Raw genomic sequence first — 18,610 nt, 5'->3', positions numbered from 1 at the left:
ATGTTTGCTTCCATTAAGTAACAAAATTAAAATTATTATTTTTGTATTTCAGTGTAAAAATAAAAAAAAACAACAAGCTTTGTACACATACAAACTAGATAACCACTACAACAAAACACTATTAACTAAAAAATTAAGTATTTTACTAATAATTGACTTAAAATTAAATAAAAGCTGAAAACTGGTCACTTACAACATTGTACTACATAATTGGTGAAAGTTATCACAGTTATGTTTATTAAATATGTGGTTATAACGACCATTTGTTGTTATGTTGGCATTATTTATCTAACATGGCTTAAGGGTAAATAACCTAAATACACAACTTTGGAAATAAATATGGTATAAACTTGTTTTTTAATATAGTGGCACTTAGGAATTATAAAAAAAATGTTTTTCACACCTCTACGAATTGCACTAGCACTTCAGGCTGCCAAGTTCCTTGTGATAACACTCCATCTGGAAGACATCTGTTGGTGATAGAGAAGAGGTAGCCTCTAGTTGCTTATCTTCGACACAGACCGGTGAGTAGTTGAAAGAAAAACCGACTCAACTGAATACATTCTGGTTGTGTGAACATTCACTGTCTTTTCTTTTCGGCCCGGTCACCGTGGTGCTGTTTGGGTGGGTCTGGATGCTGGCAAACCATCTCGGGAGAGAATGTGTGGAGAATGGCTGCTACACTTCTATGTTTCAAGTCCTCTGCAAATAATACCAATTTCCATTATATCAATATCTGACAATTTTCTAATACAAGCATCTTAATAGGATTACGGGGTGAAGGAGAGCATACTGATTTGGCATCTGAGTTAACTTGTAACAATTCATAAAACATCAAAAATTACGGTTACTGTACTGAGAAGTTAAAATTTAATACACATATTTTAAATTTGTAAATATTCAAGGTGTGTTCAAATTAGTTTTGCAGGTATGGAGAGTCCCATTGTCAACTCAGTTCTTCAGGGGAAGTCTCCGTTGGATATGAAGCTATCTAAGGTCATTCCGGTTTTCAAGAAAGGCAGTAGGTCTTCGCCTCAACAGTATCGTCCCATATCAATATTACCAACCATCAGCAAAGTCTTCGAACGTCTCAATCATGTTAGACTAACAGACTTTCTAATCAGAAATTCCATTCTGAGTGACACCCAATTTGGATTTGTTCCTTCTAAATCCACCCCGATGCTATTGCCCAATTTTCCAAATATGTATTTACTCTCATCTTAACAATCAGAATCACGTAGCTGGTGTTTTTTGCGACCTCACGAGAGCGTTCGATACAGTTAACCATCTGAAACTCCTTAATAAGCTTGAACTCTACGGCATCAGAGGTTGTCCCCTGCTGTGGTTCAGGTCCTACCTTTCAAATCGTTACCAGAGTGTTCAGGTTACCAACTACTTTGGTACGGCACAGTCAGATTTCGTTGAGGTCTTCATGTGTATTCCTCAAGGTTCTATCTTGGGACCTCTTCTCTTTGCCTTGTATGTGAACGACTTAAGCTCTTGTGTCCCTGAGACTCGCGTCACTCAATATGCTGATGACACCACGGTCATTGTTCGGGCAGACTCTTCAATAGCAATAATTTAAATCTTCAATTAAAAAACGCTACAATCGAAAAAAATGAACTCTTGGTTCATTCGCAACAATTTATTCCTCAATGTTGACAAAACATCCATTCTTCACTTTCGATCTCAGACAGTTTCTAAGGGTTTTGTTGCTTTAGACAAGGTTGACATCATTGAGGTTGATTCAGATTGTTTTTTGGGCGTCCATATGGATGCTGGTTTTTCTTGGCATCAGCATGTAGAGGCCCTTTGCTCTAAGCTCAACTCTATATTGTTTTCCTTAAGATGTCTTTCCAATTTTCTGAAAAGTAGTGTACTGAAAATGGTATATAATGGTTACTTTTCCTCTGTAATGTCATATGGCATAATGTCATGGGGAACTGCTTCATCTTCTCTGTTACAAAGAGTATTCAAATTGCAAAAGAGGGCTATTTGTTTAGTGTTTGGGTTGAGGGGCCTGGAGAGCTGTAGGAAAGTGTTTCACCAAGAATGTATACTAACCCTCCCCTCTATTTTTATTTATTCCTTTTCAATTTACACTTTTAAACACATTACCGATTTTCCTACCCACAATCATATATATTCCACCAGAAATAAGAATAGTTTAAACAGTACCCCACCATAGTAATAATATGTTCTGCAAATCAATAGAATATTTAGGACCTACAATTTATAATAGATTGCCAGAAAGACTTTCTTGTAAAAAACTGTTTTTTACTCACTCTCTGAATTTTTGTGCCCCATCCAACCTTACAAGTAAAAATATCATTAGTACTGTTTTTCAATATATTTTTAATTTGTAGTTTTACCACATATAACAATAACTTCAGTAAGAATATTTTTAGTATTTAGTTATTTTATACATATTGACCATTCTCGATACATGTTAATGTCAATGAGAAATAAATGATTTTGATTTGATTTGTCAAGTTTTTTTATATTACTTTGTTACTTGTATTCCTGAAGTACAATAAAAGTTCCAGCTGTACTCATGGTTCACTTTATCAGTATCCTGTTAAGGTTAGGTTTGTTTTATGAGCTCAGTGATTTTCATTTTGACTACACAGGTAAGAAATAAAATTATCCAAAACTCATGAAAATTTTCAATTGCATTCGTTGTCACTTGTTGATTCAACAATCCAAACTAAACATTTCAAAATTATTTTGTTTAACTTTTGATGATTGCCAAGTCTACATTTACCTAGTGACAAAGTTTTCGTTTTGGTAAACTTTGCTATAAATTTTAATTTTACTAATCTTAACTCGTGAGTATCCTCTCCAAATTCAATATTTAGTAAATTGTTTTTGAAAACTTTGTCGTCTACTAATTCTGCACATACTGATAAAACTCAATTTTTTGTTTGAGCTTGTGGATAACTTTTTGATTACTATACTATTTTTAATACATCACATGGGGCCCTAACTGGTTTTATTTTAGAAATATAGTTGGTAAAATGCATATATGTACGTTACTGTCATCAGTGATAAACATTTTTAGGCCTTCTACACAATTAAAAGTGGGAGTTATCTTATTTACAATAAAACCACATAAATGTAATAAACTATAATAATAATGTTGCAATACGAGTACATTCTTCTATTTCAGTCACCCATTATTACATTTTGTATTATGGTGTGAAAACTTAAACAATTAATCTTTTCAGAAGACTGCACTTTGTTTCTGAACATAAGATTTATCAAGGTTACTTGAAACTGTTTTACATTATGGTTATCATTATGTCCTTCCTGAGATCTTCTGCATGACAACAGTTGGAAATGGTCTTGAGAAAACATATGTTAAATATATTTATTACATCAGGTACGAACATGTAAAAGTACATCAGACAGGGCTTGTGCCCATTGAGTGATGTGGGTAAGACGTGGGAGCTGTACCTCACTGAGGCATCGCCTTAGCACAGGTGCGAGAAACCCATATTGTTTATATCGATGTTAAATACATTAAAAAACCAGAGTATGCATTCAAATCAAAAATTTTTTTGTCGCAGAGTTGAGAAAAAAGGTTTGAGGCTTACTCACCATGGGTCATAGCAACTTGGTAAGGAGTCTTCTGCTTGGAGGAACAGCGTAAGGTGAGGTGTGCACCGCGTACCAGCAGCCAGTAGGTGAGTGAGGTGTGACCTTCACGTGCGGCCAGGTGTAGTGCGGTGCTACCTTTCTTGTTTGGCTCACTCAGATCACAACCTGCAGTGTCAGAGATTACAGATCACCTTTTGGACATCACCTTATTTAAAGGCCTAAAAGGTGACAACATAGCTATGTGGTATTTCTCACCAGAAGCCTCACTTTCAGACCATTGTTTCATTAGGTTCGACCTAGAGGCGGGAGTAGACATAAACGTGACACATAGGGTTCCAAAATCTACTAACTGGAGGGGATACACAGAGACCATAGCAGAAGTGTTGGTGAAAATAGAACCCTATAAAATAACCAGTTTGAACTGGAAAGGTAGGCCCAACTGGTAGAAAAGGCCATATAAAGGCCTATGAGAAAAACTGCCCCCTTAGAAAAAATAGGCTACAGAAATATGTGCCTTGGTGGACAAGGAGGCTAGAAACACTTAAAATCAGCTATAAAACTCTTCAAATCGGCAAAAAGAACAGATGAATGGTTCCTTTATCATAATACCCTACATAAATACAAGAAAAAATTAGGTAAAATAAAAGAAGAACTTTGAGAAACTTTTGTAAAAACATTAACAGTCTACCAAAGGGTGCCAGACTTCAAAACACCCTCCTAACTGACCATTCTAACCCTCTGGGGTCTTTATTAAAGGCTAATGGCATCCTAACGGTGAGCAAGAAGAAGACATTAGAATTGTTGCTGGAGATGAACTTTCCAGTTGGGGCTCTCGGCACGAAATGAGGATTTCTCTTCTCTGGTGGAGGAGAGATCCGGTCGTGAGGTTGCAAAATCCAGAAGAATCAAAAAGAACCTTCACACGAGAAAGGTTTAAATGGGCGATAACATCCTTCAAACTACCAGGGGCGGATGTAGTCTTTCCGGCCCTTCTACAAGAGGGCTTGGATATTCTCTTAAATAACCTTAGAACTCTGTTTAGAAGCAGCAGTGCCTTTGGATTTCTTCAAAAGAACTGGAGGATGGCACTTTTGGTGTTTTGGGTGGAAAAAAGGTAGAGGACTCGTCTCAATCTAACTCATATTTTTATGCAGATTAGCGTAACCTCCTTTATGGTGAAAACTATGGAAAAAATAATAAATAGACATACAGGATGAAAGATTACTGGCACACACATTCAGTCTATATAAACACGCATATATTGAAGGAAAATTAACTACCACCACTCGTCATATTTTAGTGGAGGTGGTGGAGGACACCTTCAAAGATAAGGAATCCCTAGTCAGTATCTTTATGGACATCGATGGAGCTTTCGACTGAGTAGCATATGATTCCATGGAGGCATCACTGGAAAGGTTCAATGTTCCATCAGATGCTGTGGATAGTAGTTCTACTAAAAAGTCGACAAGTAAGTGCAAAGTTTGGAGATGTATTGGCCACAATCACAGTCAGGAAAAGATGCTCTCCTCTTGTGGGTGATGGTGGTTGACAACCTCTTAGTAAAAGCAGAAGAAAGGGGATAAATCTACAATGCTGTGCTGACAACCTAGTGCTTATGGTTAGGGGAAGAAATAAACGCACGTTGGAAGTCTCACTCAAGATGCCTTAAACTTTATAAACATCTGGTGTCATGGGGAAGGTCTAAGGATTAACCCATCAAAACCAAGTATAATAACCTTCACCAGAAAAAGGAAATTGGTTGCACAACCTTTTCTGGAAAGTACTACAATAAAATATTCCAATGTAGTCGAGTATCTAGGAGTGGTTCTAAACATATGGCTAACATGGAATCCATATATAGAAAACATTTTATCCAAAGTGACAAAGGCCATAATAAAACCAATGGCCACATATGCTGCTCTAGTGTGGTGGCCGAAAGTAGAACAAAAAACAGCTGCCAAGAGGCTAAAGAGTCTTCAAAGGTTAGTTTGCGTTAGCATCACCGGGGCAATGAACTCCTGTCAAACTTTGGCACTTGAAGCGGTTCTGGGATACTCCTCTGGGACAGGAGGTGAAGATGAAAGCCGCATTAAGTGCATTAAAGCTTCTGAGTAAACAGTTGATTAGGCCTACTTCCTCAGAAGGAAACATGGTAATAATGCAGGAATTTCTTGAGGCTGAAATAATAACCTACGCATTAGAGAGTATGGTTAAGATATACTCCTTTGATAAACCATATCTAGGCTTTACTGAAGATAGACATAAATTGAGTAATAAGGATACTTTACAAAGATATCCTGAAGTATTAAACAGATCGACCACACCTATATTCAAGGATAGGGTTTGGTATATGGACCAGGAGTAAATTTAGTATTGCCTCTGGGAAAACACGCCACAGTGTTCGAAGGGGAAGTCATGGTAATAAAATCATGCACCAGAAGGCTCATACAAATGAGACCAAAAGGAGCAGAATACTTGATACTTTCAGATAGTCAGGCAGCATTAAAGGCACTTGACGCCTGCTCCTTTGACTCAAAAGCAGTAGGGGAATGTAAGAATGTACAAGCGGAAGTAGCAAAGAGGAACGACATTACATACAGTTGGGTGCCAAGCCATGAGGGCATTCAGAGGAATGAAAAAGCAGATACCCTCGCCAAAATATGTACAGAAATCCTTCTGGTAGGGCCAGAGACAGGCTGTGGACTAGCTTTCTCCTACAGTGAAGCTCTAGTAAGAGATTGGAAAGAGAAGATTAGATCCTTAACCTGGAGAAAGGCCTCTAGGCATGGGCAATCTAAAATGTTTATCTCTCCTTATGAATAAGGGTGGTCTGATGTACTTGAACAAAGCAAGGTGAGAAAGGAGGATATACTACTGGTATTAGGGATGTTGACAGGACATGGCCCTCTTAGGAAACATCTGATACCAGGGTCTGGTGAATTGCTTCATTTTGAAGTGATAAGTAAAGTTTTTAGTACAAGGGACATTTTGAAGGTTGTTAAAATAGATAGAATGGAACTATGATTGTTTTTGTACAAGAAAGATAAGTTGCAGTGAGATTTACTAAATTTATATTGATGTGTTCAAAAAATAAGAAAACATGTGCTAAATATTCCATATGGGAGGGAAGCTGTCTCTAACAATTTTCATTCACTACACTTTGTAATTCAGCTTATTATAACTGGAGAGTAATGGAGTATTCAGAATACATACATTTTTACATGTAACAAATATGTTATTTTGTTCGGAAACTAGAGTTAGAACACTGAATTTATTTTACTTTTAAGTATAAAACAGAATCTTTAAGCAAAATATGAATTGTTGTTACAGCATGAATGTTAAACTTTATATGAGATTTAATTTATTATGTAAAACATATATTCTATGCACTTAGGCACAATCTATGGAGGATATAAATGACTATTCTGTCAGTGCAATATGACTTTCTACTACTGCTGTATTAGCTGAATGTAGTGATTATTTCGATTACCTGCTTCATGGAGGAGATTCAGAACACTTGGGTCCCATACTTTGTTCTTGATAACTCGGTACGCTGCCAGTAAAATAGGAGTTTCTCTACTAATAATAGTACACGAATGCAAGTCCGCTCCTGTAGAAAAATATTACATTTCGATAAAGTAAGTAATTTATATACAATTATGCTGGTTCTGGAGAAAGCCTAATATACTGCTGGGCAGAGCAACACGTAGGAGGTCCAATGAGTATTCGCAGACAGCCACAAAAATCTCAGGGGAGACTAATAAATAATACATTACATTTTTTAATACAATAAAATAACAAAACCAACTTTTGTTTGGACCTACATATCAGACAAACATTACAGTATAAATGAATAATGAATAAGTTATTTCCAACAGCACTATATAATAACAGTTTACAAACTTGGAAATTGAATGACCATGTCACCAGTACTGTTTACCCAGCAGGGATCACTTCTGGCTGGTTTATTACCTTCCAGTTGAACTTACCACACTGGGTACAGCAAAAACCGATGTGTCACTTAAATCTGGGGAATCTTATGGATGTCCAGGAGCAGGACATCACTAAACGCAAATGTCAAGACTCTGGGATGCAAGGGTAGTTCTATAGGTCTAGTCTACTGCGGGAGATGAATGTTGGAGTTGGTGGGGTTCGTTCCTTAAGTATCAGAGGTTCTTGTTAGCCTCAACAAGGATGTGCCACTCACTGCCTGTTTTGACTGGAGAGGATGGTTCAGAGCTGGCGTCTCCTTCTTCCGGGGGAGATGACTTTGAGATTAGTGCCCTAATTCTTCCTCATGGATCTCGGCAGGAGGCGGCCCCTACCCCCAACCTTACCCATCCTGAATATACTGTCACTCCAGAAGCAGCGCTAAGGTTCTTATAGGACTAAGTACAATTTATAAGCTTCTTGTCCTAAGAGGGAAAAAATCAGTACTTTAGCCAATATTTATAAAATAAAACTGAAAATACACATTCATGTTGCGTCTAGCACACACAGTTAACCAAACAAAAACATAAAGATGCTCTCTGCAATGTTTGTTTTTAAAAGCTTCATATAAATAAATTGGGTATAATCCATTTGTAAACATTGAACATTTAAGTTTGTTTCAAATAAACATAATACAATTGATTATGGACCTAAATGTTGTAAACGTAGCAAATAATTAAATTATACTAACTGATTACTTGATTAAAATATTCTAAATCATGTTAAGTCAGCAGCCAATATTTTAAAACTTACTAAATCTATTACTTTGCCGTCTATTATAAGGTATATTATTAAAATATTTATGATTATTAAAATAATTATAGGAGTGCCTAAGTATGGATTTCTTCACTTTAAGTTCTCTAACATTGCCTGCAGAACAGCTCCTTGTATTATGATAGTATAAAAAATTATTTTCTGCATTACCAATTCATTTGTTAAATAGACTTAGAACTTTAAAAACAGAAATCTGTTAGAAAGGTAGTATTTCAAAGTTTTTTTTTTCACAGTGGAAAAAGCTTCCCCTAGCCTTTTTTTAAACAATAATACGTAAAAATAATTTTTACAGGTTTATAATTTTCATGTTTTCAAGGTGTTCCCAAAGCAGATAATGCCATACTGCAATCTTGAGTGAATAAATCCAAAATAAATCTTCATAATGATGTTTCACAGAAATTTCTTGAAAAATGGAACGTTTGAATGAATGGATGAATTTATTTTTTCGTGTAGAGATAATATGTGTTCTTCCCATTTGAGGTTGCTATTAAATATTAGTCCAAGATATGTAATGCTTATACATTTTGAATTGTTACACAATTGCATACAAATAAATTATAGTCAGCGGAATGTAATTTTATTTGAAAGGGTAAGTAGTTTAACAATTGGGTCAAAATGAATCCATTTCGTTTCATTAACATGCATTTTGTTTAATGTGCTCCGGTCTCTTAATAATTAAAAGTCATTATTTGTAGCTAGCCCGGACAATAATGACCGCTTTTGTGAAATGGAGAAAAGAGTTCTCTCCAGATAGGTGCACTCCCCCGCAGTACAAAAAAATCACAAAGGTAGTCTGCTAGATAGTCTGTCGATATTCCACTTCCCAATCTTCTCTTGACCATTTGCCAAAAACTTTCAATTGTTTTATTCACACAATTTGGTCATATTCATGGTCATTTACAATTTCTCTACAAATTAGTTACTTCTTTTTAATTGTTTACATTAAACATCACTTATAATTAATAATAAGTTAAAACCATACGTTAAATTAATATTGTAATATCAATTTCTTCATTTGATAAAACAGATCGAAACATTCGATGAAACAACCGAATAACTAGTGTAGGCGGCTTATTAAAGTCCACCCCAACATTAAACCAAAGTCATGAAAAAGGTTTCGCAGAATTAGACATTTGGAATCGAATCACATCTTCTACAAGGCAGAACGTAGGTGGTGTAATTGTTCTAGCTTTGCTAACCAGGATAGAAACAATGCTATTTGTTGGATTAATCCTTTACACTTGCATAGTACTGCTTTGCAAACTCTGTCATATTTAGTAATTTGTTTATGTCCTGAGTTTGAATATTTAGCACAGCTGATCATTAATAATTTCCTCTTCTTCAAATACAGGGTAGCGCATATGTCAGTTTCCCCATAAATTGAGATATTTTGTTTTGATAGGTTGGTAAGAACGTTAACTTGGCAGCAACACAGATTAAGTTCATTGTTTGTTCCAGTGGCTAGTGTAGAGTGACGCTATCTGCATCTGCTATTTGTTTGTGTGTGTTTTTTAAATGTTTACAACCCAACAACGAGTTTACATCTTTCAGTTGTGGTGGAAGTATAATAAAAATACTGCTATAATAATAAAATTGAAGAATTTAGTGGTAAATATCCAGGTGTCGCGATACCCTCTCAACAGTATATGCGGAAGTTAAATAAGAAATTTGAAAACACAGGAAGCGTTTTAAATACCCAGAAGTGTGGTCGTCCATGATCAATTTGCAATGAACACCTGAAGACAGTTCCTCAAGCTTTTGTAGCTAGTCCCAGTAAATTGACTCGTAAGGCATCTGCTGAACTAGAAGAAGAAATATCAAGAAGAAGCGTGCTAAGAATGTTAAAGCAATTAAAATTTTACCCATACCATCCATCTTAACTCCAAGCACTTCACGAGGATGATTCCGATAGGCGATTGGAATTCTGTGAAACAATAATTATCTGCTCAGATGCTGGATCCAAATTTCTTGTGATCAATTTTGTGATGTGATGTGGAATTAAAACTCGAAACTAAATGGACCCGATTAACGATGCCTAATTGATATTCATTCGCTCATCTGGCAACAAGATGGTGCCCCAGCATATTTTGGTATCCAAGTTTGAGATTTTTTAAATGACACATTTAATGAATGCATTGGTCGCTGTGATACAATCTATTGGCCTGCACGCTCGCCAGACCTGACCCCATGTTATTTTTCATTGTGGGGTATTATAAAGGAGACTGTGTATGCTTAAAAACCGCAAAATCTTGACAAACTCAGAAACCTAATTAGAAATGCGTTTGAACTTGTTAATAACAATAAACCTTTATTGCTAAAAATTTGTGATTCTGTTCTCAATCGTTGTATTAAGTGTATACAAAATCAAGGTAGACATTTTGAACAACTGCTATAACATTGTATAGTAATATATAAGTAATTTCATATAATGAATTTGTTTTCTTGCCTAAATGTGTTTCTGAATGAAATGATTAACCTATAACACCTTTAAATTTATCTTCTGGGGAAACTGACATATGTGCCACACTGTATGTCTAGATTGGCTGGGTATTGAACAACATTTGTATTGTTTATTGGTGCTTGGAAATGTAATAAAGAAACCAGATTGAAATTGATTGAGCAGTGCTTCCACTCATAAAACAGGTTTTTTGGCCTTTTCTCTCAAAAACCAAATCTTCCCCTCATAATATTTACAGCCAGGATAAAAGAGAACCACTTCTGCACGTAAGTATTATTCTCAGGAAGATCAGTTACCAGTAATGACATAGGAACTAATATTGGATTATCCTAGGCCTCCCACCATATAATAATAATATGGTGAATAACAACCAATCACAAGGTATTGGTTACTTAAATTAATTTTTAATTAATCTGACAGTAATTTTTTGTATTAAAAAAGCCAGAAAAACTAAAAGACGAAAACTCACCATTTTTCAGCATGTATCTAACTAATGGTGTGTTGCCACTCCAGCACGCCCTCTGTAATATTAGGACATAAAAACACAAAAATAAGAACATGACTTACTTCATTTACACTCCATAACTTAAAAACTAAACTTATTGTCATAATATGATGGTTACATAAGGAAATAATTTGTATTTTCAATGGTAATGTACAAGGTTTCCTTTAAGTTCACTAAAACAGAATTGTAAATCATTCAAACACCATTTTCTGCTATAAATTTTGTGAATAATATATAAAGGCATATCTCAAAAAGTAAGTTTTCAGTTATATCTCATCATGATCTGTTGTATTTGGTCTTCTCATATAGTGTAATTTGATTTCATTCTGTACTACAGATATATCAGAATTATTGGGTTTGCTTCACTCAACCACTAAATTAGGCCGGTTGGAAAAGTTCTTGTCTGTATGTTCGTGTAGGTTTCACCGCACATTATTTTGAGACCAGTTTGACATACCAACCCACCAATGTCACTATTTTTAATAGTAATACAACTACCAGAAGTTTTTGTTTTGTTCTCTTAGGACAAGAAGCTTAGAAACTGCACTTAGTGCTAAAAGGACCTTTGCGCTGCTTCCGGAGTGACAGGATATTCTGGATGGGTAAGATACGGGATAAAGGCCGCCCCTGTCGAGAGCAATGAGGAAGGGTTTTTGGGTATTAATCTCAGCCATGTCTCCTTGGAAAAAGGGGAGACCAGCTCTGAGCCTCTTCAGTTTAAGCAGGCAGGGGGTGGCAAGCCGTTTTGTCTAGGCTAGCAACAGCCCTTAACACTTAGGGAGCCCCTCCAACTCCAACAGCCATCTCCCGCAGTAGACTAGACCTATTGATCCACCCTTGTGTACCCCAAAATCTCGACATTTATTATTAGTGATGTGCTGCTCCTAGACATTCATAGGGTTGCCAAGATTTAAGTGACACAGCCGGAAGTTAGGACTTTCACTCCACCTTTTAGACTGAAAGTAAGGTATGTCTACAAAGCTTTGTCCACCCGGATTGATGTACAATTGAGAGATTTATCATCAAAATTGGTATATCAAATAATAAGACAGCAGGAAGTTAGGATTTTTTCACTCTTCTCCTTAAACTGGTAGATAACAGTAGCTAGAAATAATTGATTGAGACTGGAAGTCCAAAACATATTGCAACACCTGTAATAACCACCGGATGTGGATTACTCAACTTCATGAAGTTTGCTACTGGCGGAATTAATGTAGTCATAATATCTTTAACGAGAATTTCACAATTTGTATTTTCAGACACTATCTACTTTTGATCCTCTTGCAAAGTTTACTAAATTGAGATGTGTCCTTTTGTCATACAATTTACTAAATACAGAGTGCATTGTGAAAGTAATGCGTATGATTTTATTGTGACGCGACTATATATCGCAGCACGCTCGGACTGGTCGGATAATATGGTGGGTGTTCTGCCCTTTCAAAAGCAACCGATCTCAGTTTGCTCCAAGGAGGAAGATTGGTAGGATGTCTCTTTGCGTAGTCATTTTAAAATTGTCTCATGCCGCGATAGGGCGCTCGCTGGAAAAGCGGTGCACAATCAAGTTTTTTGTGCGGCTTTGGAAGAATGTAATAGAAAGTTATCAAATCCTTCAAGAGGCCTTTAAGGAGGAATTTCAAGATAATACAGAAGGTGGCACAAGGCCTTCAAGGAGGGACAGGAGTAGGTCACTGATGAGTCCTGTTCTGTACACTCAACAACTGCCCAGATTGATGAAAATGTCCAGCATGTTTAGAGTTCTAACCGTTGGTTTAAGTATCCACGCAATCACTGACACCCACCCTTAACTTGTTAACATTTGCGGTACATGGGATAGTGATGGAGGATTTGCAAATGCAAAAGGTCTGTGCGAAGCTTATGCTGAAGGTGTTGACGGAGGCACAGAAAAAGTTAGTTTTGCGCAGCGAAGAATTGTTTGAATTGATTATAAATGACAACACCCCGCTTTATAGTGTATTCTCTAACCAGAGATAAATCTTGAACGTTTGAGTATGATCCTAAATCTAAGAGGCAGAGCTCCGAGTGGCACTCATCTTTTCTCAAACCCAAAAAACAGTGCACGAGAAAATCTCGGATCAAAACAATACTGGTTGTCTTCTTTGACATCTGAGGAATCATTCATTTTGAGTTTATACTGCAAGGACAATCTGTCAATGCAGCTTTTTACCTGGAGTTGCTTAAGAGACTGAAACAGGCCTGAAATCAAAGTCGTCTTCTAGCTCTACCATGACAATGCCCCCAGCCACACAGCCCTTGTCACCAACTACCTGACCCAAAACATGACCTCCGCGGTGCCCCAGGCTCCTTACAGCCCTGACTTGGCTCTGAGTGACTTTTTTGTTCACACGACTGAAGAGAGAGCTGAAGGAAAGCACTGGAAGTCGGTGGGGAACATCCAAACTCACGTTACAATGTTCCCGAGAGGTATTCCAGTTGAGAAGTTCCAGGTGTGTCAAAGTCCTTAGCATTTCAGTAATACATGATGAAATGAAAAATGTCTCTAATTATAGAGGTGAAGTTAGGATATAAAAATCCTCTCTTCCATTTAACATCATTTCTCATGCTGGGGGTCTATGAATTTCGAAATGGAAGCAGGCGTAATTTAGGTACCTATATATCATGGTTAACTCTTCAGGTGTTAAGAGAATTGCTCATGTATCTTATTTTAGTATTTGCACATGTATGAGCACTTCTGGTTTGAAAGAATTATATTTCCAACGTTAAGGTTGAGTTTGCTTTGTTGTCCCAATTAAGAAGATATGTCAAAGAGTGTATATTGGTACCATAGTTTATAATCAAGAAACTAAATATACATTCATACGTCATAAAATACATTCACCTTTTTAATAAACTTTTAATTTTCTTAACTAAATACACTCTGTGTCATCAACGCTAGCAGAATAGGTAGAAATAAGTAGTGCTTTTACTAGTAAGTTAATTCTATGCTTTCAAGCATATAAATGTAAACAGTTTAACCCATTGGCTTATACATATTTTTACTATCAGCTCAACTGGAGTTATCCTATTAAAAATGCTAAAAAAGAGTTTTGTTATATGTTTATAAAAAATTTATTTTTCAAGTTATTTGTTTACATTTTATATCTTTGTGGATTAACATGAAATGGGCTTTAATAATAAATAGATAGTGATATATTTGGTCATAATTTAAAAATAATAATGCTGTACAAACTAAAAAAGTTTTGGAATTTTTTAAATAAAAACAATTTGTTTACTCAAATAATGTTTTTTTTTTTAAAATTCCAAGAATATTGATTTTTTTTCTCTTGTAGTACACTAATATTCTTATAGTAACTTATTATTCATTTAAATTTCAATTAATTGTAGTATTGCAGTTTTTCTTATGTGTTACAACAATATTAATCTAATTTATATTAACATTTGGTTGAAAAAGGAGTGAAAAAAAAATTATTTAGATGGTGCTGTACTTGTCACGAAACGGTTCCGTGATATAAATTTTGAGCCCAGACTAGCTGTCATGGAACCGTTCCGTGATACAAGGCCAATGAGTTAAAAAGGTAGTTTAATTATTTAATCATATGATTGTGGTGTCATTTTACAATGTTTACACCGAACAGTTGGTTATATTAAACAGGCTCTTTCAACCAATAATATGTGTTCGCTACAATGCATTTATCACGGGAATTTTCGCAACTTCAGAGGCCAGGAGGTGGAGCCCTGATATTGGAGAAAAAAAATCCTTCTTTAGTGCGCCTCTTAGGCACAATATAAACAAATGTACCAAATTTCATGTGGCCATCTTTCGTGGTTTTTGCTGAGCGTTGATGAATCAGTCAGTCAGGAGATCTATATGTTCCGTTTTCAACATTTATTAGTAGCAAACCAATATTATTAAAAATACCAGTTCCTATGCCAATCCATGCACTCACCAGGAAAGGAGTGAAGCAGTAAGGAGGCATGGGATGGTTGACCAAGGAGGGGAACTGATTTAGCAACAGGATACATTGCTTGACACTGTCCATTGAAGCAGACACTTCCTGTAACATAACAATTACGGCACTACATTACAAATTGCTTGACACTCTCCATCGAAGCAGCCACTTCCTGTAACATAACAATTACGGCACTACAGGATACATTGCTTGACACTGTCCATCGAAGCAGCCACTTCCTGTAACATAACAATTACGGCACTACAGGATACATTGCTTGACACTGTCCATCGAAGCAGCCACTTCCTGTAACATAACAATTACGGCACTACAGGATACATTGCTTGACATTGTCCATCGAAGCAGCCACTTCCTGTAACATAACAATTACGGCACTACAGGATACATTGCTTGACACTGTCCATCGAAGCAGCCACTTCCTGTAACATAACAATTACGACACTACAGGTTCAGTGTACTCAAAAGGAAAGTAGTGAGGAGTAGGTAAGTATTCAATGGATAACCAAGGTGGGGAGGGGGTGATATAGTTGCAGGAAACGTGCTAGTTTGGTTAATACGAGTAATTAAAAATGCATACACACATGATTTTGTAAATCATAACTAGAAATATGATAATCTTTCCTAAATAAGGCAGAGCGTCTTGTCTAGATGTTATGTTTTAGTGCCATAACTGTGTGGTAGAGTTTATAAGATCTACATACCATTAACTAAGAATTTAGGTCATGTATTAATTACATGTTTTCCTATACTGGTATACCTACTGGCAAATGCAAGTAAAAGTATACTGAACAAATTCAAATTTCTAGCTTGCTGTAACTGTACAAAAGCGATTGAGAGGTCAGGATTCCATTAAAAATGTCAAATAGTCGCCATTTGTTTAGTGTCTACATTTACATTACATCATCCTTCCATTTCAACATTATTCTAGTCCATTACATAATTGACATTTTAATTCATGACAGTGTTAAAATTAAAATGGGTGTGGTTCACTGAGTTTGTTATACCAATATAAGCAGAATATTTATAAAATTTGGCCCTGTTTACTGTGCTTATGTCCTTTGACTTCTCAACTTTCAAAACCATCAAATTTAAGTCATGTTTATGCTACGCATCCACAGTTTGAGTACTTCTCAGTTAGATGTATATTGTACAATATCCAAGACCTATCTTTGCAAGCCTGGCAATTTGGATTTATTAATGTAGAGACCTTAGTTAATCAATTTAATAGTAGTGTTATCAAAAGAAACTAATCTTCTATAGCCTATTCATGTGAAATTTAAACAACATATCTTAGGCCTAAATGAATTAAACAACAGTGTATTTGCCAAATCCCAGGCTTGCACTGAAATGTCTCTTACCATAACGATAAGGTTTCTTGCAAAGTTAACAATGTACTGGAAAAAGTTGTTTCATGTCAATGTTTCGTTTTACCAAAACCTTTAAATATTTTCTTCCCTACGAACCATCCTTATGTGACAATGAAAGACTTCAGCAGTCTTTCTCCGGTAACTACACAGGTACGTAATGCAATACTAAATTTGAGTAGTTCAGCTTAAATGTGCCTCGCACACGATAGACTTACTACACATAACATAGCTAGGTAGAGAAGGGTTGGTTCAATGTGTACGTTGAGTTAAGCTCCAGTTCACCTTCCTCTTAGTTCAGCTTCTGGGGTTTTATTGTCCCATCTCGTGCACCTGATGAGACAATGACCTCTTCATCTAGATTTCTCTATAATTTGTTTTAGTTGTCTCTGATGTAACGAGTTCATTTTGAGCTTCTTCTTTGCCAACTTTTTATTGATCTCTTCAGATGAACATGACTCCAGATTCCAGGAGTCAAGTCTGTAACAGTGTCAGACCCCATATGCTGCACTTAGTGGAAGGTGAACTGGAACTTAACTCAACATTCACATTGAATCAACCCTTCCCACCAAAGCTATGTTATGTGTAGATATCTCTGTTGCTCCACCGTACTTAAAAATCTTGTCTATCACATCGTAGTACATTTTCTCATCAGGTGCACAATTGTGTGCACTACAAGTTTTAGACATGATCTAAAAGCACAGTGGAGCATCCGAGTTTTCTACACATAACGTAGATATGGTGGAAAGGATTGATTTAGTTGCAAATGTTGAGTTTGCTGGAAAATCCAACATAAGTCGTCCTAAAATATTCATTGGACACAATATTTTTCAGTTTCCAAATAAGAAAAAAAACACAGAAATTCTTTCCGAAATGTCACTGATGTGCACTTTTCAATTTAATTTAAAACCAAAATGTGTGCCCAATAATTTAACTGAATTGTAATCTACATCTTGAGAAGTCTCAAAAATATTTCTTGTGTTTTTAATACTTCTATTACAAGTTCTTCGTTTCAACCTCACTCAAATAAAACAAGATGGACCTGTATACCCTATTATAGATTGCATGTTTATTAAGTCAGTTAAAAATTTTAAAATCCTGCAAGTAAATTTCCTTCAGTCCACAATTAAAACAATTGTTATTTAAACTTAAAAACAATTCAAAATCATCTTACGTTAGCAGCTTACAGTACCATAAAATGTGACAGGCAGACTTATTAATTACTACCTACAAACAAATCAATTCAAACAAAAATGGTATCAGTTTTAAAAATATTTTGAACTAATTTATTCTATACTGTTACACAATTCAGCATTTTGTTTTTGTTCCAAGTAAAAAAATGCTCAAGATTTTTTCTTTATAACCAATAAAAAATATATACATTACTGTAAAGCAAAAAAGTCAAACCTCAAATACTTTTCAGCTTATTTATTATTTTATTTTATCATAGAATCATAGTATATGTCCTCATTTTACACATATAGTTAATATGCCTGTTTTCTTTTAAAGTGCATGCTTCAAAATTGTACGTTTCTCATAACTCTCGAATCAAAAGAAAAGGGTGCAAATGTTTTTGAGGTTTAACATTTTACAGACTCTTTGTAGTTGTTAACTTACCCCAGCAATTCGATGAACTTCGTACACATGTGTTCGTAACGACACATCAGAATCTGTGAAAAAACGACTGTTTAAAGGACAAAAAAATTATTCTTTGTGTTCATAACTATTAAAAGGTTTAATAATAGTTGTACTAGTTATTGATGCAAATGATAAATATAATATTTGAGAATCACATATCAAGCCTGAAATCTAAAGGTGGCTTGATTTATTTTAATATCATTCACCAATTTTTTTTACGTTATTATGTATTATACGTATTTTGTAGTATTAAAAAAACCAATTTATTCTAGTACATATTAAGATACATAAAAGATGTTTACTGCATTTTATTATGGATTATATTATATAT

The 18,610-nt window shown here is 35.5% G+C and overlaps 1 protein-coding gene across 1 annotated transcript in view; it reads right to left on the bottom strand.

Annotated features, from left to right (window-relative positions):
- Window positions 1–580: 580 nt before the first annotated feature.
- LOC124366879 overlaps window positions 581–18,610 on the bottom strand; it is a 68,536-nt gene continuing 50,506 nt past the window's right edge. The window contains exons 8-13 of the mRNA XM_046823478.1: window positions 18,259–18,311; window positions 15,254–15,361; window positions 11,292–11,343; window positions 7,091–7,210; window positions 3,601–3,765; window positions 581–702 (exon numbers count right to left, since the gene is read on the bottom strand). Of these exons, the coding sequence (XP_046679434.1) occupies window positions 581–702; window positions 3,601–3,765; window positions 7,091–7,210; window positions 11,292–11,343; window positions 15,254–15,361; window positions 18,259–18,311 (620 nt within the window). The remainder of the gene's footprint in view (window positions 703–3,600; window positions 3,766–7,090; window positions 7,211–11,291; window positions 11,344–15,253; window positions 15,362–18,258; window positions 18,312–18,610) is intronic.

This window comes from Homalodisca vitripennis, chromosome 7 (assembly GCF_021130785.1).
Source record: "Homalodisca vitripennis isolate AUS2020 chromosome 7, UT_GWSS_2.1, whole genome shotgun sequence".
NCBI lineage: Eukaryota > Metazoa > Arthropoda > Insecta > Hemiptera > Cicadellidae > Homalodisca > Homalodisca vitripennis.
The sequence above is the reverse complement of the archived record's forward strand: the minus strand, read 5'-3'. Positions and strand labels throughout refer to the sequence as shown.